This window comes from Geotrypetes seraphini, chromosome 3 (assembly GCF_902459505.1).
Source record: "Geotrypetes seraphini chromosome 3, aGeoSer1.1, whole genome shotgun sequence".
NCBI classification, from domain to species: domain Eukaryota; kingdom Metazoa; phylum Chordata; class Amphibia; order Gymnophiona; family Dermophiidae; genus Geotrypetes; species Geotrypetes seraphini.
Window position 1 is genome coordinate 176,300,914 of NC_047086.1, and position 22,995 is coordinate 176,323,908.

General features: G+C 44.1%; 1 protein-coding gene across 2 annotated transcripts in view; it reads right to left on the minus strand.

Moving 5' to 3' along the window:
* SERAC1 (serine active site containing 1) overlaps positions 1-22,995 on the minus strand; it is a 139,444-nt gene that overhangs the window by 56,601 nt on the left and 59,848 nt on the right. For both annotated transcript variants that reach the window (XM_033937027.1, XM_033937029.1), the window contains exon 10: positions 8,201-8,314. In XM_033937027.1, coding sequence (XP_033792918.1) covers positions 8,201-8,314 — 114 coding nt within the window. The remainder of the gene's footprint in view (positions 1-8,200; positions 8,315-22,995) is intronic.

The following is a 22,995-nucleotide window of genomic DNA, read 5'->3' on the forward strand; positions in this document are numbered from 1 at the left end:
AGCCGTTTACTATATTGCATAGTTTGGTGTCATCAGCGAATAAGGTTACCTTGCCTTGAAGCCCTTGAGTCAGATCCCCAATGAATATGTTGAAGAGGAGTGGGCCCAGGACTGAACCCTGTGGCACTCCGCTAGTCACCTCCGACATTTTAGAGAGGGTACCGTTAACCACCACCCTCTGAAGTCTGCCACTAAGCCAATCTTTAACCCATGCAGTTAGAGTCTCTCCTAATCCCATCGATTTCATCTTGTTCAGCAGCCTGCGGTGTGGGACGCTGTCAAACGCTTTGCTGAAGTCCAGGTACACGACGTCCAAGGACTCTCCTGAGTCATTCTCTTCCTTCCATCCACTGTCTGTCTTCTCTCTGCCTCTTCCATATGGTATCTGCTCTGTTACTGTGCCTCTCACTTCCATCTCTCCTTCCAACCCCCTCCACATCATTGGTCTGGCACCCATCTTCTTCCCTCTGCTCCCCCATAGTATGGCACCTCTATCTTCTTCCCTTCCATCTTTCCTTCCCACCCCAGGTGGTTTTTAGCATTTCTCTCCTCCTTTCCTCCCCTCAAATCTGGTATCTGTCTCCCAAATCCAGTATGTGCTCCCCTCTCTCTCCCTTCCCCACTTTTCTTCAGCATCTTCTCCTCTCTCTCTCCTACCCACTAACATGCAGCGTCTTCTCCCCTCTCTCTCCTACCCACTAACATGTGTTTGCTCCTCCCTCCCCTCCCCCTCTCTTTCCACTTCTTTCTAGCATGTTCCCCTCTCTCTCCTCCCCTTTTCCATGCAGCGTCTGACCCCACTTTCTCCTAACCATTTCCCTTCAGCGTCTGATTAACATAGCATTATCAATTAGGCACAGGAGAGTTGTGACTGATGCTGGTGGTTTAATATACTTCTCTCCCCTCTCCCTCTCTCTCCACTTTCCTTCAGCGCCCTTTGCACAATCCAGCAGTCCCCTCCCTCCCTATCGCCACGGTCTGGGTGTCTCCCTTCCCCTTACCTTTGCTGATGATTTTTATTTTTTTTGTCTCCAAGTTGCCCGAGCCTTTCATAAAGTCGTGTGCGGCTACTCGAAACATCTTCTCTGACGCAACTTCCTGTTTCTGGTTGCGTCAGAGAAGTAAGCAGCCGCTGCGCAACTTGTTTAAAGGCTCGGAGAATCACCAGAGAAGGTGAGGGAAGGAATGGAGGGAGGGAGATGGCCGGATAACGGCAATTGGGAGGAAGGAAGGAGGGGGCTGCTGGACTGCACTATCGGTGACCGCGCGATTCCCTCACTTAACTGCAGAGACAAGGCCATTCACTGCCCCATACCCATGGCAACCACTTTTTTTTATGCCCCATTTGGTGGGCTAGCCGCAGGTAATAGCCACTGTGTCATTCTCTATTTGGCAAGATGCATGGATGTGCAAGAAGTTGGAGGATGTACCCACACTATTATCACTACAATGGGACTTGTTTTCCTTTATTTTGTTTCAGATATTCTCCTGAAGAGGGCAGAGTGCAAAATGCTTAAAATATTTTATCTTAACATTACCTAGCACTGTCATATCTCAAAAGGGTACAGAAGATGGGAAGGGGAATTAAGGAAATGGATGAAAATTTGGGGGCGGGGCGGGGGTGAGACTGGTGAAAGGTGGGGAAGGGACAGGGGCGAGACTGGTTGGGTCAGGGTAGGTATGGGGCGGGGTCATGAGTTCTCTTTTTTGACTTCACAAATATGGTAACCCTACACTTACAATCCCTCAAATAGCACCTAGAGAAGCCTCAAAACTTCCAGAACAAAATAATTTGGAGTAATGAGACCAAAATTTAATTTTATGGTCACAACCATAAATGCTGTTTGGAGAGGAATCAACAAGGCCTATGAAGTGATATCTGGTGGGTTTTTGTTTTGGGGGGAGGGGTGGAGCACAGTGTCACAGGGAATTTAGTCAAAATAGATGGCAGAATGAATGCATTTTATCAGAAAATATTGGAGGAGAATTTGTATTCACCAGCCAGGATACTGTACATGGGGCACATTTAGACTTTCCAATATGACAAGGATTCGAAACATAAAGCCAGGATGACCCTTCAGTGGCTGCAGCAGAAAAAAAGTGAAAGTTCTCGAGCGGCCATCACAGTCTCCTGACCTCAATATCACTACTTTGGGGAGAACTCAAACATGCAGTTCATGCTAGACAACCAAAGAATTTACAGGATCCAGAGATTTTTTTGCCAAGAAGAATAGATAACTTTACTTCAAGCTGTCATTGATGCAAAAGGGAGCAATGTACGATATTAAGAACTAAGAGTATGCAAACTTTTGAACAGGATCACAAATTCTACCTTCCAAACCAATCCTCAGTAGTTCCTGCCCATGCTGGCTCCAGTCTCAAAATGGCTACTGTGGGAAATGGCAGCAGTTATTTTGAATGTGGAGCCAGCATGTGCAGGAGTGACTAGGGATCCCTCTTTCTCCAAAGAGGCCACTAGATCACCAGGACTTCTAAAGGTAGGCCCAGGGAAGGGCTTCAGGTGGTGGGAGGGCAGCGAGCAAATAGTAGTCACATTGTGGTTGGTAAGGGGAGGGGGGACTATTTGGTTTCAGCTGAAAATGCACTGGTATTTTTGGCCAAAATTTAAGCATGTCTGAACCCAGAGTTTGGGCCAGTTTGGGGGCTGAAGCTGAAAACAAAATTTGTTTGTGCTCTTATATACACAGTCTTTGTGCATCGTAGTTGGGCAATTTGAGTGTTCTGAGGTCTTTTCCTCCAATTTCCAAAATTTAATAACTTTTTTTAAGCTGTCAAGAAATGTTATTGCAATCACTATCACTCATCAACAAGAATAACCAATACTGTAGCACTTAACACCTATAGAATAGTAAGAGCACTGGTATATACAGACAATGATCTCAGTATGTATACTTTGGAGGAAAGGTAGGAGAAGGGAGATATGATTGAAAGGTTTAATTACCTACAATATAAGGCATAAATGCACAGAAAACATGTAGGCATAGATTAGGTCAGTGTCCCATTGCCCACACTGCATCTGGTTCCCTAAGGCAGTGGTTCCCAATCCTGTCCTGGAGGAACACCAGGCCAATTGGGTTTTCAGGCTAGCCCTAATGAATATGCATGAAGCAAATTTGCATGCCTATCACTTCCATCATATGCAAATCTCTCTCATGCATATTCATTAGGGCTAGCCTGAAAACCCGATTGGCCTGGTGTTCCTCCAGGACAGGGTTGGGAATCACTGCCCTAAGGCATACCAGTGCAATGAGGAACGGAAATAAAATGTGTAATGGAATTTTACTTAGCACATTGAATTATTCTATATTTATTTATGTTCCCCTGGATCTAAGTTCCAGCCCTTGAACCACTACTGACATACAATAAAACATTATAAAAATAAAATGAATTTATTCTAAATATAAGTGGTAGTAAAAAGTGGTCAAACAGTACTTAGGATGTGAGACTTATGCACTGGACAGGCTAGAATGCTCAGAAAAGATACAATAATGAATAGAGAATCTATTGTGAAAAATTATTTTTCTTTTTAAAAATATGTATAATCAGACAATCTTTCTGTACAAAATGTTTGATTTTGTTAAAATGTAAAACTGATAAATAAATAAAGTAAAAAAAAAAAAAAATACAATAAACCTTATTGCACACTTGTATAAACACTCACTTCAGAGTAAACACTATTACTCAACAGGCTTTAAATCATGTCTCCTAGTTATATAATAATAATTTTATTATTATATACCACAGTACCACAAACAGTTCAGAGTGATTTACAAAGGAAGAGACTGCATACAGACAGCGATATTACAAAAAGCATTTAGAAATACATCAGCATGGAAATATTACAAAAAGCATTCTGAAATTCATCAGCATGGGAATAGAATCAGACAAATTTATCAAAAAGATAAGTTTTAATTGATTTTTCTAAAGGTTTGGTAAGAAAATGCATTTGAGATAAACTTATTTAGGCACTTGTTCCATTTACCAACTTGAAATGATAATTTTCTATCTAAGAATCTCTTGTAAATACAACCCTTCAGATATGGAAAAGAAAACAGATGAGCACTACGTGTAAGACTGCAAAATCAAAATGGTATAAGAGATTGGAGCTGATTCTGTTATAGTTTTGAAACAAAGGCAGGCAAACTTGACGAGAATCCTGGCTTCCACAGGTGGCCAGTGTAATTTTTTTTTTTAATAAGGGCTTACGTGATCTGATTTTTTCAGGCCAAAGATAAGGCGATCTGCCGCATTCTGAACAATACTTAGTCGCTTAATAGTTTTCCTAAAAGATCCTAGATATACAATGTTGCACTAATCTAAGATGCTAAAGATCAAAGATTGGACTAAAAGTCTGAAGAATGAAAAATCAAAATAGTGTTTGATAGCCTTTCAGGGCTTCTTATGCTACATGTTCAGTACTGCACCTACAGTGTATTCACTGTATTATTGTTCTGGAGGTTTTTCTGTCATCAATAAAAATGATTTGAACTAAAAATGACCAAAACAATCCAAATTAAGGGGGAACCCCTGTGCTAAAATACTGAATAACCGAAAACTTGAGATAAATTTTCTTGCTCAGGGTGAAATGTCCATGGTAGAAAACAGAGCTAAGACAGCTACATGCAACAATGCAGCACAGAAAGTAATGCATATGTGTAGCTAAGTGCAAAGATTTTATAGACTTAAAACCTGGCAGAAGCTTTGCTTCATGGGTCCATTAAAATGCCCTCATATATGAATGATATTATCCATCTTGCTTGCCCTTGGAAAATGAAGCATGCCTTCATTCCAGCAAGAAAGGAACACTGAAAGAATAATAGAAATTTTAGAGAGACTGGGCTAGAAGGGATTTCAAGCACTCATCTTATTCAACCTTTACTTCTAGATCCATTTTTTAAAAGCTGCAAAGGCAAGTGTTATGGATTGCACGAAGCACAGTGAAATGGGATAGACATTCAAAAATTAAAAGATAAATATAAGGTATGAGAGATATTTTGCTATAAATAAGTCCTAGGACCAAGAATTATGTATGAGGCTGTAAAATGCAGATTCCGGCGTAAAATAAGGAAATATTTTATAACAGGGTGATGGCAGCACAGAGGGGCCTCCCAAAGAAGTGGTTGGAATAAAATCAGTGATGATTCCAAGAAAGCATGGGAAAGTACAGGAGTGGGGAGGCATTGGAAGAGCTAGAGGTCAAGCCGAATCTGAGGTATAGCAAGAGCAGACTAGAACAGTGCTTCTCAACTCAGTCCTGGAGTACCCCATTGCCAGTCAAGTTTTCTGAATATCCACAATATAAACTTGATTTGCATACACTACCTCCATTATATGCAAATTTCTTTCATACACATTCGTTGGGGATATACCTGAAAACCTGACTGGCGAGGGGGTACTCCAGGACCGAGTTGAGAAACACTGGACTAGAAGAACCTGCGGTATGCATCATCACATTTCAGTCTATGTCTTTTTTTCTTTTAAATTCTTTATTCATTTTACATCTTACAACAAGTGTATCAAAAAAAATTACATTTGAACTTATACAATTTCACTTGATTATCTATCATTTTTAACTTAAATTATAATATTTAAACCCTCCCTCCCAACTCTACTAATTCATATGTAGTTACATATACCATATAATATATTATATAATCTTTCCTATTAATCTAAACCTTTAATATCAGATCATAAATCCCTCCCCCCCACACTTTGCAATTACACCTATTAGGGAAAAATGATATTTCTATCACTACTCATTACAATATTCTATTAATGGCCTCCAAACCTCCTGATAGTTATTAAAATTTCCATTCTGCAAAGCTAACATTCTTTCCATCTTGTACAAATTACATAGTGAATTCCACCAAAAACTGTAATTTAATCTATTCCAGTTTTTCCAATTAAATGTAATCTGCTGAATGGCGATTCCTGTCATAATAAGTAATAGCTTATTATTCTTTGCAGAAATTTGACTTTTCTTCCTCATTGACATTCCAAATAATATAGTATCATAGGATAAAGCCACAGGATTTTACAATAAACAATTTATTTGGCCCCAAATCGATTTCCAAAAAGCCAAAATGAATGGACAATAGAACAATAAATGATCTAAAGTCCCTGCTTCAAGATGACAATGCCAACACCTATTAGACTTAGAGCTCTCTAATTTCAGTCTATGTCTATGGAAAAGCAGCTTAGTGAAACCAGCCCTAAATGTTTTTCTGTTCCTGGACTGAGCTCTGGAGCCAATACTAGGTTCTGAAAGGCTTGCAGAAGGGTCATGAGATGAAGTCCTCATGAAGGACACATAGGCAAAAATTCAAAGGCAAGAGAAAAACACCACATTTACAGCACTGTAGGGTTTTTCTCCATTCTGAAACTTTCCTGGAAGAGAAAGTGGAAAAGTAGAGAATGCCTCCAAAATGGGCTTTAAAAATGTATATCCCCCTTAAATACCAATCCTTCCAGCAATTTGTTAACTTGTTATTAATAATTCCTAAATACTGTAATACTGTAATAATACTGTAATACTGTAATAATTTGTTAACTTGTTATTAATAATTCCTAAATACTGTAATAATTTGTATCTTCATAATTATTTATGTAAACCTGTGAACTTCATGGAGGTATTGGCTGTATATAAATAAGGATTATATTGTATAACTGGAACAGCAAAACTCTCAGTGCCCTGAATAGTGCGTCCCATGAGATTCTGGAGGAATTTTGCCTGTAGGACAGTGCTAGTCAGTGGCTAAAATCCTTGGAGATTCTACTGAGATTCTGCTTCTACTGATAGCCCACACAGGTTTTGACCTCAAATGCAGACTTTGCAACCCCATTTTGGATCACAACTTAGTTTGGTCTATGCAACAGAGCAATCTACCTTTAAGCCAGGGGTGTCCAACCTTTTGGCTTCCCTGGGCCGCATTGGTCGAAAAAAATGTTTCTGGGGCCGCACAAATGCGCAAACGCTGCAGCAAGACAGAGGAGGGTGTCGGCAAGACAGTAAACACCCGGGGGCAGCAGAGGAAAACACTGCATCGCCCTCGAACGGGGCCACACAAAATACTTCACCGGGCCGCAGGTTGGACACCCCTGCTTTAAGCTAAGGAGATGTTAAAAAGATTTGAAGGTACATATTTTTACTTCATAAGGGCTCTTTCTAGATCCACCTACTCTTAGTATTTTTATGGAGAGGAGACACCTTTCATGCTGTGAACAGCCATAAGTTTGACATGGATTTTCAAAGGCAATTTATTTTCGTGAGTTCTGTGATTTTGATAAAGTTCAAAAGTGGAAATGTTTGGGAATTACTGAGGCAGTGTGTCTTTTTCTCCATTAAGCAGAGAGTCTGACATAGAAATACAGATAAAGACCAAATGGCCCATCCAGTCTGCCCATCCACAGCATCCACTATCTCCTCCTCTCCCTAAGAGATTCCATGTGCCTATCATCATGCTTTCATATTCTTGGAAGTCACACTGACTGCATCCATCCTCAGGTATTTTGCACATACAGTATTTTACCTCCCACTTGCCCTTATGCTAGTGATTTTATGCCACAGTACTAAGGCCCAGATTCACTAAGGGCATAGATAGGATCTGATCCGTGTCCAGGGGGCTGATCACCCTCATGCGCTGGTCTGCGCTTGCATCGAAGAGCAGCGACCTTTTTAAAAAAAATCTTACTTTTAACTTTTTAGCGAGCCCAGCCACGGGCTCACACTGCGGAGGAAGGCTGGGGCAGAAGTACGGCAGCGCTCGGGGCAGAAAGAGCTGGAAAGTCGTGGGCAGAGAAAACTGGAGAGTCAGGGCAGAGAGCAGGAAATGCAGTCGGAAACAACGTGAACGACTGGTCCTCAGCAGTCACTTGTTTGTTGATCAGCCAGCCCAGACGGTGTTGCAGGTTTTTTTTAGTGAATCACTGCCTGCCTACATTTGAATGCCGTTCCCCCTCATTTGCATGCGTGGATCGGAAGATGATCGGGACAGAGGTTAGTGAATCAGGTCGCAAACCAATCGGTATGCTTAGTGAATCTAGCCCAAAATACTATTGTGGCTCGCAGACTACAAAATGGCTTCTGACAAGGCTATTTCACAGCTGGATCAGGTACCGTCAAGCTCTGCCAAACACACAGGTGGAGATAATGCAGTTAATGAGCATAGGCCAAACTTACCTTAGAATGGCTAACCAAGGCCTGCAGGCAAAAGATTTCTACTTTCTCTGAAGGAACCGAGCTTAAACTCTCTGCATAAGGAAGCCCATTTCCTCCAAAACACCATAGTCCTCCCTGAAATGAGAGCAAAGCATTCAGGAAATGAACAACTAGCTGTACTGCATAGACTGCTCCTGCCTGCAATGGACTCCTACTAAACATTCAGATAAGATCTGTTATAACTTTATAAACAACTTAGCAAAGATACCTGGCTACAAGTACAGTTAAAAAAAACAAAACTGCAGTCACATCCATAGAAGCCAATTTTTCAGAATGATTGGCTTGCTAAATGCATCACAAATTATACCTCCTTGGTTAATCACACAAAGAGCTGGCACCTATTGTCACATCATTAGGGGGCACGGAGTTTCAGAAAAGAGGCAGTTTATGTCCAAGATGACAAAGCATTGGCTAACACTCCAGATGTTCACAATATCTGGAACCAAACTGCTGAAAATAGCCAAATGTGTAATACATTAATTCAAGAAACTGACCACTAAGGGGATAGTTTTATAAAGGCTTTTTAACGTATATACATAAGTATACATATGTAAAATGCCACATACATATGCAGAGACAGAGTTTGAGCAGAATTGCAATTTATATGCCCACTTTATAAAATACTAGTGAATATTTAGACCTGCACCTGTAGGTATAAAGGACCATGATTTGATTTTAGCATTGGATTTGGATTTTGCGATCAAATCAAATATTTTAAATAAACTTGAAACTTGAAAGTAGGGTAGGACAATAGAAAATCCAGAAGGAGCCAAAAGGGAGGCAAAAACAAGGGATTTACTAATAAAACATCACAATTGAAGAGAGCCATTTCTCGGCAAAAGTTGCCTGCCTTAAGGATTAGGATCATAGAATCTTATAGAATACTGTCAAATTGTTTGGTGCTGTGCTCTCAGAACGGTTCTATGTATAATTCTAAGACTTATCCATTACAAAGCTAAAGAAAAAGCTACCTTTCTTTGAAGCCCGTGTTGGGTCTGTTCAATTGTGGTACTTTATCAATAAACCTCTCGTTTCAAACTTTCCTTTTGACTCCTTCTGGATTTTCCATTATCCTAGCCTACTTTCTTTTTGGACCTCTGTCTACTTAGGGTTTTTCTCTGGTTCTGTCAGTGTTCATTTTATCCCCAGCTTTGCTTTTGTGGGACAATTTTATAAAAGACAAATAGGTATCTATATGTCTATATAAAACAGACCACCTGACTGCTCTCCCAGTCTAGGCAACATGTTATAAAACTGATGTCTGCAACCGGGTTAGTGTTAAACATGCAGGGGTGCCTTCTGTGTAACCTTTCTAATTCCACTATATCGTTTTTGAGATGTGGTGACCAAAATTGCACAAAATATCTGAGGTGTGGTTGTACCATGGAGTAATAAGGAGAAATTAGGTTCTTACCTGCTAATTTACTTTCTTTTAGCTTCTCCAGACCAGTAGAGGTTAATCTTTACAAATGGGTATATATCCAATCATGACCAGCAGGTGGAGACTGAAAACAAAACTGTGGGACAGTATATAATATACTCCCTTCTCTATTTACCTCAGTCTGCCGAATAGCCAAGCAGAACCAAGAACTGGAAACCAGAAAGAAAACAATACTCCGAACAGGAGTAACAACTAACATACCCAAATGCTGTTGGAAAATGCAGAGGAGAAATACCCGAAGGAAAATGTCCCCACAGCTCTCCAGCTAAGCCAGCCGAGCCACAGCCGCTGTTCTTTAATTCTCCCCGGCTCTAGAAAAATACTAGAACCCGCAGCAAAAAACAAAAACTGCCCGCGAAACAGCCCCAACAACACAACAATAACAACAACAAACAGGGTGGGGACCTCTACTGGTCTGGAGAAGCTAAAAGAAAGTAAATTAGCAGGTAAGAACCTAATTTCTCCTTCTTTAGCACTCTCCAGACCAGTAGAGGTTAATCTTTACAAATGGGACGTACCAAAGCAGTCCCTCTCACGGGCGGGACCCCCGCAGGGCCGATACCAGAACACGCTCACCGAACACCGCGTCCCGACGCGCCTGAACATCTACCCGATAATGTCTAACAAAGGAATGCAAGGAGGACCAAACCGCAGCCTTACAAATATCCACTGGAGGCACGAGCGACGACTCAGCCCAAGAAGCTGCCTGACCTCGAGAGGAATGAGCCTTGAGAAACTCCGGAACAGGCTTCTGTCTCAGAAGATAAGCGGAAGCAATCGTCTCCTTGATCCAGCGCGCAATAGTAGCCTTAGAAGCGCCAGCCCCCCGACGAGGACCCGCCAGAAGGACAAAGAGATGATCGGATTTCCGGACTTCCTGGGTCCGCTGCACATAAGAGCGAAGGACCCGACCGACATCCAACTTGCGCAGCTGCCGTTGCTCAGAAGAGCCCTCCCGACTACCCAAGACTGGGAGACCACCGATGGATTGACATGAAAAGGAGAAACTACTTTCGGCAGAAAGGAAGGAACAGGCCGCAAGACAACCCACTCCCTAGAAAACTCCAAGAAGGGAGCCCTACAAGAGAAAGCCTGTAGCTCAGAAACACGCCTAACGGAAGAAATGGCCACCAAAAAGACCGCCTTCAGAGTAAGGTCCTTCACAGACCAGCCATCCAACGGCTCGAAAGGCGGGCGCACCAAAACAGAGAGAACCAGATTGAGATCCCAAGAGGGAACAGAGAGCCGTAGGGGAGGCCTGAGCAACTTGGCCGCCCGCAAAAAGCGAATCACATCAGGAATGGCCGACAAACGCTGACCTGTCACCAACCCTCGAAAAGTCGACAGGGCCGCAAGTTGAACCCAGAGAGAAGACCAAGCCAGGCCTCTATCCAGGCCATCCTGCAAGAACTCTAGAATGGTAGGCAGGGAAGCGCAAAAAGAGACCACTCCCCGCGCCCGGCACCACCCCTCAAAGAGACGCCAAACCCGCACATAAGCCCGAGAGGTAGAAAGCCTCCGGGACCCCAAGAGCGTAGAGATCACCTTATCTGAATATCCCTTCTTACTAAGGCGACCCCTTTCAAGAGCCAAGCCGTAAGACAGAAGAGAGACAGGTCGAACATGGGAATGGGACCCTGCGTCAGAAGATCTTCCAAGAGAGGCAGAGGAAGAGGATCCGCCACCAGATGCCTCACCAGATCCGCATACCACAGACGTCGAGGCCAATCCGGAGCCACCAGAACCACCAGACCCGGATGGTGAACAATGCAAAGAAGTACTCTGCCCACTAATGGCCAAGGAGGGAACACATACAACAGCCCCTCCGTTGGCCACAGTTGGACCAGAGCATCCAGACCCTCGGCCACACTGTCCCTGCGATGACTGAAGAAGCGGGGCACTTTGGCGTTGACACTCGTGGCCATCAGGTCCATCAGGGGCTGCCTCCATGCCTGCACTATCAACTGAAACGCCACGGAGCCGAGACACCACTCTCCTGGATCCAAGAAGTGACGACTGAGGAAGTCCGCCTGAACATTTTCTACCCCGGCTATGTGAGAGGCCGAGAGGTCCAGAAGATGGGACTCCGCCCAAAGCATGAGCCGAGCCGCCTCCTGCGCCACCTGAGTGCTCTTGGTGCCCCCCTGACGATTGACATAAGCCACCACCGCGGCATTGTCCGACAGGACTCTGACTGACTTGCCCAACCAAAGGGAGCGGAAAGCTAAAAGCGCCAGACGGACCGCTCTGGTCTCCAACACGTTGATCGACCAGGAGGCCTCCTCCATGGACCAGGTGCCCTGAGCTGAGTGACCCAAACATTGAGCCCCCCAACCGAGGAGACTCGCATCCGTAAGGAGCACCGTCCACTGCGGGAGATCCAGACCCACCCCCTGAACCAGGTGAGGGGTCCGGAGCCACCAACGCAGACTGCAGCGCGCCACGCCTCGCAGGGGGACAGGAACCTCCAAACCGTGCCTCTGGGGTGACCACCTCCGGAGCAGAGCATACTGAAGAGGACGCATGTGGGCCCACGCCCACCTCACCACGTCCAGGGACGCCGCCATCGACCCCAAGACTTGGAGGAAATCTCGCGCCCGAGGACACCGGGATGCCAAAAGCAGGCGAATCTGAGATTGCAATTTTCTCACCCGGGCCCCTGGAAGGAAGACCTTCCCCAAGGAGGTATCGAACAGAACTCCAAGGTACTCCAGATGCTGAGCCGGGACCAACCGACTCTTGGAAAGGTTGACCACCCAGCCCAGCGACCGGAGAAACTCCACCACCCGAGCCATAACCCGGGAGCTCTCCTGCAACGACTTTGCCAGAATCAACCAGTCGTCCAGGAAGGGGTGCACCAGAATGCCCTCCGAGCGCAAGGCCGCCACGACGACCACCATCACCTTGGTGAACGTCCGGGGAGCCGTGGCCAGACCAAAGGGAAGCGCACAGAACTGAAAATGCCGACCCAAGATCGCAAAGCGAAGGAAGCGCTGATGAGAGGCCCGAATGGGAACATGCAAGTAGGCCTCCGTCAGATCGAGAGAAGTGAGAAACTCCCCCGGCTAAACCGCCAGAATGACTGACCGCAGAGTTTCCATGCGAAAAGAGGGAATCTTGAGAGCCATGTTGACCCCCTTCAAATCCAAGATGGGCCGAAAGGTCCCCTCCTTCTTGGGCACCACAAAGTAAATGGAGTACCTGCCGGTGCCCCACTCCGGAGGGGGCACTGGAACAACTGCCTTGAGATCTAGCAAGCGCTGAAGGGTCTGGCGAAAAGCCTGCATCTTCCAAGGAGTCTGACATGGAGAGGCTAGGAAAAGGTCCGGCAGAGAGCGGGCAAACTCCAGGGCATAACCGTCCCGCACCACCTCCAGGACCCACTGATCGGACGTGATCTCGGCCCTTTGGAGAAAAAGTCGCGCAGCCGGGCCCCCACCGGAACCAAAGGGGGCGCCGGCAAGGAGTCATTGTGCAGGACGGGAAGCGGGGGAACCGGTGGAGGGATTCCCTGCCCCCCGAAAGGGCTGTATGCGCTGGAAGAACTGACCCCTGGAAAACCCTGGAGCCGGGAAAGAAGCAGCCCCACGCCCAGGGCGATACTTGCGAAACTTCCGCAAACGCCCCCGGGCAGTGCCACCCCGAGACGCAGGGCGGGCACGGTCCTCAGGCAGACGGGGCACCTTTGAGTCCGTCAGAGTCTGAAGCAACTTATCTAATTCCTCCCCAAACAAAAAAGACCCCCGGAAGGGAAATTTAGTAAGCTTAGCTTTGGACGCAGCATCCGCCGACCAAGCGCACAGCCACAAAATACGCCGCGCAGCCACGCCAAAGGCCATAGACTTAGCCGAGATCCGCACCAAGTCATAAAGAGCATCTGAGAGGAACGAGGCAGCCATCTCAATCTTCGCCACCTCCTGATCCACCAAAGACCAGTCATCAGACTCCCGATCCAGGACACGCTCAGCCCATCGAAACATGGCGCGAGCCACCAGCCCCCCACAAATAGCCGCCAGGACCCCAAAGGCAGAGACCTGAAAATTTTGCTTAAGAAATGTTCTCCAACTTGCGCTCCTCAGAGTCACGCAAAGCAGAACCGCCTTCAACAGGCACGGTATGCCGCTTAGAAATCGCCAAGACCACCGCATCTACGACTGGCGATGTTAAAGTAGCCCGATCCCCCTCTGGGATGGGATACAAACGAGCCATGACGCGCGCCAAACGAAACGGCGCCTCCGGCGTTTTCCACTGTTCTAGTACAATATCTCGAATATCCTGATGCATGGGAAAAGAGCGGGAAACGGTACGGATCCCCCGAAGCAGAGGGTCCCCCACATGCGGAGTCTCCGGCGGCGCATCCTCAAAACGCAACCTGTTGAATCAGGTCCGGTAGCTCATTTCTCTGAAAAAGGCGCACCACGGACGCCTCTTCGCCGGAGGACGGGAAACCCGACAACCCGCCGCCAGCGGCCGTCCCCTCGAGAGGGTCCTGGAAATCCTCAAAAGGGTCCAGGTCCTCATCCAAACCGACACGCTCCTCAGACCATAAATCCTCGTCCCAAGACACCCGCGGACGCTTGGACAAGGGAGGAGGAGGAGGGGACGCCACAACAGATGAGAGAGGCAAAGCCGCAGGGAGCGCGGAGGAAACCCCACTCCCCGAAACCCCCTGGGCGCATCCGGGACCCCCAGCCGCCTGAAAATAGGCTCTGCACAAAGAAAAAAAGAAATCAGGGGAAAACCCCCCCGAGGGTCCCAAGGGACTCCCTGCCACAGCAGGGGACCCAGCAGAAACCTGCCCCTCTTTTTCCAATACAGGGGGAAGGTCACCTGAGGTGGAAGACAAAATGGAGGGGCCAGACTGTGAAAATGGCGACTTTCCCGCCAAAAATGCTCCCTCCATAGCCTGTAGCGGCTGAGAAGCCTGAACAGTCCCAGCCGCTAAAACAGGCAAGTCGGCATCAGCTGTCAAAAAATCAGCTGAGAGGGAATCCTTCGGGGAATCCCTCCGTGGGCGGTTGGGGAAGACCGGGCTTCCCCACTGCTCCCAGCCGACTCATGAGGCACCATCGGCGGGGAGCTCTGGGCGCCTGCAGCCGCTGCCGACGGAGCTCCACCACATCACCGGGCCAAACTACCGAGTTCAGTCCGGCCGCGAGTGCCTTGTGGCCGGATCTAATTGTGTCCCACTCCCCCGGAGAAGGGTACAATTGCTCCATATGCGACCTAGCTATAAAAAAGTGCCGGTTAGATGAAAAAATACAGTAAAATACAGTTTTCTTAAAGGGAAACAACCCTCCAGACCAGCACTACCTCATGTTTTTTTTTTTTTTTTTTTTTACAGAACAGACTCCACAGGCTCTCGAAGCAATATGCCTTGCTTGATTTAGGGGGCAAGGCTTACTGCTGAGGCTCCTCTAGAAAAATGTGGGGAGGTGGAGGAAGTGGGGGGAGGGACCCCGCTCGAGACCCGCCGGGTTTGACACCCCCGAGGTCGGACGGACCCCCAAACAGGGCCCGCCCAAGCTCCGTCCGGCCAAAAACAGGGACTAGAAACTCCCTAAACAAATTCCAACAGCCCTACCAAGGGAAATGGGTACAGATCACTCAACACCTGCTGGAGACTGAAAGAAGACTGAGGTAAATAGAGAAGGGAGTATATTATATACTGTCCCACAGTTTTGTTTTCAGTCTCCACCTGCTGGTCATGATTGGATATATACCCATTTGTAAAGATTAACCTCTACTGGTCTGGAGAGTGCTAAAGAAAAAGGCATTATAATATTCTCAGTTATGTCTTCCATTCTTTTCCAAATAATTCCTAACATTCTATTTGCTTTCTTAGCCGCCACTGCACACTGAGCAAAGGGTTTCAGGAGTGGATACAGCACAGAGACAGCATTCACCACCTTGCTTTCTGAGGTTAGACAGGAAACTAGTGTAGGAAAGAGGGTTCTCCTGATGCAATTTTGATATGTCTAGTGCTTTTAACTTGATGGACCATTACATTTTAGATTACTATGGCATTGGAAGAGTTATGCTATATTGGTTTAGGGTTTTTTTTAACAAGTAGAACTTATCAGGAGAAAATGAAGAGGGTACTGCTGAATGAGGTGTTAACTGATTGACTGTTACGGCATTACCACAGACCCAGTGCAGTGTGAGGCCTTGTTGAAAGGAGTTGAACAGCATCGCAGGATTTATCCTATCTCAAGAAGACATTGAATGTTTGAGTGTTTGGAATGCCATAGGTAGATGACAGGCAGGCAGGCAGGAAAGGCAGGAGCCGATCCTGCAGTCGTGGGAGTCGATCCGCCCCTCCCCCGAACCAGCCGGGGATTCTTTAAAACAAGCACCACCAGCGAAATACTGCCTTTTCCCGCACCGAAACCGGCGGGCAGGCAGGCAGGAGCCCGAGCCTGCAGGCGTGGGAGTCGATTTGCCCCTCCCCCGAACCATCAGGGGATTCTTTAAAACAAGCACCGCCAGCGGAATACTGCCTTTTCCCGCACCGAAACCGGCGGGCAGGCAGGCAGGAGCCCGATCCTACAGGCATGGGAGTCGATTCACCCCTCCCCCGAACCAGCCAGGGATTCTTTAAAACAAGCACCACCAACGGCGCACAGCTGTTTGGCGCGCCCGCGAAGGCGCACGGCAAAGGCACCTGCGCCTTAGTGAGCGCCTTTGTGAAGCGATGGATTAGTGAAGCGACAAATTTGAATAATCCCGGCCTAGACCTCCCATCTCTCACAGATGGATTAATCCCCACAGTTCTAACCTCAGCAGATCTAACAAGGCAGGTACACGCCGTTGCGAAGAGACTGAGCAGAAGGACGGAAGAATCCAGAAAATGAACAGAAAGACTGATACCAAAACCACCTGATAAGTATAACAACCAATTTTAGCTAAAAAAAAAAAAATTAAAAGTTTAAAAGTCTTAATAGTTTGTTAAATGCTTGTTGAATCTAAAAGTTTAAAGCTAATTGTTTGACGAATTTAAAAGTCTGACTAATGCAAACTATTACCACTAGAAGTCAGAATAATTTTAGATTAGACAGACTAATATTAGATTAAATACTCAATATTAGAACTGATTAAGGTATTAGAACTGATTAACTCCTCAAATCCATACCGAACTAGATAAGATAGGCACAATGATCACCACACTTTGTACCACCATGAGAACCACACCTCCAAATTATACACAAGCAATCCTTCTGATTCTCCTACTCCTAACAGACTGGAAAACAACTGCAAACAATATATATCCAATACCAATCATAGCAAACTCCAAAGGAATTACCCAACCAAACTGGCATCTCACAATAGACAGAAACTCAAACCATCAGTCTTTCACATATCAACCCTCCCCAAAATCAACAAGTAGAAAACCAACAAACCCATACAAAACCAAAAAACAACCCCACCAAAGATCACTCTTATACCCAAAAACAACGCACAACGCACCAATAGAATACACCACTCTCAAATGTGCTTATATGAACATCAGAGCCATAGGCCCTAAAACAGAACGCATAAAAAACTGGATAGAAGATAACCTAGACTGCCTTTTCCTCACAGAGACTTGGCTCACCTCTGACACAGACCCCAGAATAACTGAAGTCTGCCCAAAAAAGCCACAAAATAACACTAGTATGCAGGGAAAATAAAAGAGGAGGAGGAATTGCCATCATAGCCAGAGATAGATTAAACATAAAAATACAAGACAAAACAACCGACCAATACATGGATTTACTAGCCTGTCAACTCTCAAGCACTTCACTTAAAAGAACACTAACATGCATACTATGCTACATAACCCCAAGTAACTGGAGCACAGATAAACCAATATTTGAAGAATTTATTTATCGAAACTCTCTAGCAACAACCTACAAGCTCCTTCTAGGAGACCTCAACCTGCACCTCAAAAACCAATCCTGCAAAAATGCAGAAACCTTACTAGCATATCTCGAAGCCTTAACATATAAAATCTTAGATCCTCAAGCCACACACAAAAAAGGACACCAGCTACATGTCCCAACAGACCACACAACCAGAGATCCAAACTTCAAACGGAAAATGGAACCATTCCCTTTGGTCTGATCACTACACTTACTCCTTCAAAATCAATTGGGCCAGCAACAAAAACATTCCAACTACTCAACAGACAACCTACAACTCTCGCAAACATATAGATCTCACCATATTCTGGACAAAAACAGACACCATAATCCAACACTACACACCTAAAGACTTCATCTCAAAATGGACCCTTCTAAGCACTGCTACCCTGGACGAACTAGTCCCAGAAAAACCCAAAACCAAAATCCACAGAAAATCAGACAAGTGGTTCGACAACGAACTACTCCAACTCAAAAGACAATGCAGACAACTAGAAAGAAAATGGAGAAAAAGCGGCCAAGAGTCCACAAAAACAGCATGGATAGTAACAAACCGAAAATACAAACAAAAACTGAAAGAAAAAAGAAAGACATACTACTCAAAACAAATAGGAGATGGACCCCAAGACACAAAAAAGCTATTCCAGCTATTAAAAGTCCTCACAAACACCACACCTACATAGCCAACAGCAACTCCCCCCCCCCCCCCCCACCTTCAGCCACCCTCTTAGCCACATACTTCAAAAACAAGATCGCAAACATCAGAGCCTCATTCAACAGAATACCCACACACAGAGACATCATTTCTCCCTACAGAAAAAGAACCAGTCGCAGCAGATAGAACCTGGTCCCATTTCTCACCCATACAATGGGCAGAGTTCAACAATCTTTATAATAAATGCAGCCATGCAGCCTATGACCTTAACCATTGCCCCCATACCTACTGAAAACCTCAAGTACATTATTCCGCTCCCTGCTTCTACAATGGATACTCTCTTCACTACTAGAGTTCCCACAAGAACTCAGCGAAATCATCATAACTCCGATATTAAAAGACCCCAAAGGAGCAATGGACCAACCATCCAACTATAGACCCATCGCCTCAATCCCACTGTACGTCAAACTGATGGAAGGTCTCGTAGCCAAAACTTTAGCTTCTTACCTAGATAATCACAACGTACTCCACCCCACACAGTTGGGTTTTAGAGCCAACTACAGCACGGAGACACTACTAGGAACACTAATGGACACTGCAAGACAATACCTCTGTACATGCAAGAAAATCCTGCTCATACAACTAGATCTCTCTGCAGCCTTCGACCTGGTAGATCACGACATTCTTCTACAAATTCTAGACTCCATAGGAATCTCAGGCAAAGTTCTTGCATGGTTCAAAGGCTTCCTACAATCAAGAACATACAGGGTTAAAACAATACAAGAAAAATCAGAACCATGGTCCAACCCCTGCGGAGTTCCCCAAGGATCACTCCTATCACCCACACTATTCAATATATACATAGCCTCCCTCAGCTCCTACCTAGACAATCATGGCATAACTCCATACAGCTATGCAGATGACATCACTATTCTCATCCCCTTCGACCACCCAGAACCCACCATGACAAGCACAATACACAGAACACTTGAAACAGTAGCAACATGGATGACAGTGCACAAATTAAAACTTAACACTGACAAAACAAACTTCATTCTCCTAGAAAACAACAAAACTCCAACCTTAACAAATCTAGTAATAAACTCGATCTCATACCCAATTCAACTCACACTAAACTTCTAGGAGTTATAATTGACAGAGGTTGTACCATGCAACCACAAATCAACAAAGTAATAAAAGCATCGTTCGTGACCTTGAGAAATCTAAGACAAATCTGAAAATTCTTCGACAAGAAGCAATTCCTACTTTTGGTACAATCTCTTATCCTTGGACTAATAGATTATTGCAACATACTATACCTCCCATGCCCAGCGACTATGATAAAACAATTACAAACAATACAAAATACAGCCCTGAGACTTGTCTACTCACTGAAAAAATATGACCATATCACAGAGACATACCATGACTCACACTGGCTTCCAATACAAGCAAGAATACACTTCAAATTCTACTGCCTACTTTTCAAGGCTATTAACGGAGAAAGTCCAACCTACTGGAATAACCGACTAACTCAATCCTCTTCAACCAGGCACAGGAGAACTCACTTGCTATTCACATACCCATCATCCAAAAATGTCAAATAAATTGTTTGTTGGAAAATCCTGTGGCTCTATCCTATGATACTATATTATGTGGAATGTCAATGAGGAAGAAAAGTCAAATTTCTGCATAGAATAATAAGCTACTACTTATTATGACAGGAGTTGCCATTCAGCAGATTACATTTAATTGGAAAAATTGCCATACAAAAAGGGAATTATAATACTTTTAAAAAGATTTGGGGGCCATTGATAACATATTATAATGATTAGACACCTTTTTACACTAAAAGTATAATTATAATATTGGGAAAGGGGGATATAGTTATATTATTGGTTTTAATCAATATTTTTGAATATAACATGTATGATATGCTTGATTTAATAATAATAATAATAATAATAATAATAACTTTATTTTTGTATACCGCAATACCACAAAACAGTTCAGAGCGATTTACAGGGGAAGAGACTGTACATATACAGCGAAGTTACAGAATATCAGAAAACAGTTTCAGAGTAGTTTACAGGAGATGAGAACTGTACATATGCAATTTACAATATTTGTGGAAAGGGAGGATGGGGGAGGGGCTTAATTTATGTATTTAAGAAGATAATAGAAAAGAATTTCAAGTGATGTGTATGATTCAATTGATGTATTATTGTACACTTGATGTAAGATGAAAAAATGAATAAAGAATTGGAAAAAAAAAGGAAAAATTGGAATAGATTAAATTATAGTTTTTGGTGGAATTCACTATGTCATATATACAAGATGGAAAGAATGTTAGCCTTACAGAAAGGTAATTTTAATAACTTTCAGGAGGTTTGGAGGCCATTAATAGAATATTGTAATGAGTAGTTATTGGACTATCATTTTTCCCTAATATTTATTTTTATTTATTTCATTTTCTATACTGTTCTCCCAGGAGAGCTCAGAATGGTTTACATGAGTCTATTCAGGTACTCTATGGTTTACATGAGTCTATTCAGGTACTCTAGCATTTTTCCCCGTCTGTCCCCGTGGGCTCACGATCTATTTAATGTACCTGGGGCAATGGTGGGATTAAGTGACTTACTCAGGGTCACAAGAGCAGGGTGGGTTTGAACCCACAACCTCAGGGAGCTGAGGCTGTAGCTTTTAACCACTGCGCCACATTCTCTGCACATAATCTGCAAAGTATGGGGGGGGGGATTTCTGATTTGATATTAAATTAATAGGACAGACTATATAATATATTATATGATATATGTACTACATATGAATTAGTAGGATTGGGAGGGAGGGTTTAAATATTATGATTTAAGTTAAATTGATAGAGAATCAAGTGATATTGTTTAAGTTTAAATGTTATTTTATGATGCACTTGTAAGATGTAAAATGAATAAAGAATTAAAAAAAAAACCAAAAATGTCAAACGAAAAAAACTATATGACAACCTAATAGCCTCCAAAGCAGCTAAACTGGACAGACATATCACCACTCTGTTATCATCGACCAAAAGCTACAAAACCTTCAAGAAAGATATTAAAACCATACTCTTCAAAAAATACATAAAACCCATCTAGCACGACCAGTCTCTACCCAACCCCCCAACCCTCTCTATACCCTTAATACTCTCTAATGTTCTTCTATCAACCCAAATATAAACACTAACCAAAATCCAGTGAGGTGGATTCTATTGACTGTGGGGTGTCAGATTGACCACATCAGCGGGTCTGTCAGTTCCTCATTCATCCCCTACAGACAGTATTTTTTATATAACTTTTTCGTATGCTTTTTTTTATATGTATATATATTCTTTTTTATAAACTTTCATTTGTAACGTTGTTCATAATAAATTAAGTTTCGCTGGTCTTTATCAAGGCATGGGGTTCTGATGCATAAAATGTACCTAGTTTGCGTATCAACGGCATCCAAAAGTTTATAAAAAAGAATATATATACATATAAAAAAAAGCATACGAAAAAGTTATATAAAAAATACTGTCTGTAGGGGATGAATGAGGAACTGACAGACCCGCTGATGTGGTCAATCTGACACCCCACAGTCAATAGAATCCACCTCACTGGATTTTGGTTAGTGTTTATTTTGATTTAGTCTTTGTCTACTTTCTAATTTTGAAGAATGGCTTCTATCAACCCAACATAGTCTAAAATGCTTTTAATTTAACCAATATTTATCTCCTTTAGATCTCGACTTCTCTTTGGTAATTCTTTACCTAACATTAATCACCTTAAGATCTTGACAACTCTTTGGTACTTCTTAAGTAAATATTATGACATCGCTTATGCTGTTCCTGCAAACTTTTAATGTAATTCTTATTAACTTTGATGTAATCCGCCTTGAACCGCAAGGCATTGGCGGAATAGAAATCTCTAATGTAATGTAATGACGACACCAAAGTATACGTGTTTAGCTATTAGCGAAGTATGTTAAATTTCTGTTATTTTCTACACTAAAAGGCAGATATTGGAGGTTCATTTAATAAAATACTGCTAGATTTTTTGCATAAAATGTCTTTTTATCAATGTATCATTGCAGAGTGTGAAAACAAAGGTTATAGCTAGAATACTAAGAAATTTGCTCCATTAAACAAAAATATAGTGGAACCTTGGTTTGCGAGCATAATTCGTTCCAGAAGCATGCTCGTAAACCAAAGTGCTCATATATCAAAGCGAACCATAGAAAGTAAGGGAAACTCGCTTGATTCGTTCCACAGACTCCCCCCCCAGGCCACCGGAGCTGCTCGGTTACACCCCACCCCACCACATCCAAAACAGAACCCCCCACCCCTGAGGCCACTGGCACACTTCCACCTCACCCCCGAGAACCGGCATTGGCCCCCCCTCCTGCAAGCCCTCCCCTTGAGAACCAGCATCGCCTACCCAAACCCTTACCGCAATCTGGCACTGGCACTGCAGCACCAACCCACAAGATGTGCCGACGCCGGAAGATCCTGCCTCTTGCCGCTGATCTCTGCTGGGCTGGGCCTTGAGCATCTGCGTATGCTCAAGGTCAACTGGTTCACGCGTTGGTTTTAAGCAGAATTTTTTTATGAGTCTCCACATATCAGCTTTTCCACGTATCTACTACCATAGGACTTTTAAGGACCTCTGAAGAAGACTATCTTGTCGAAACAAGGACTGTGTTGGGTCCTATGTTTTCAACGGACTAGGTCCTTTAGGCTTTTTAT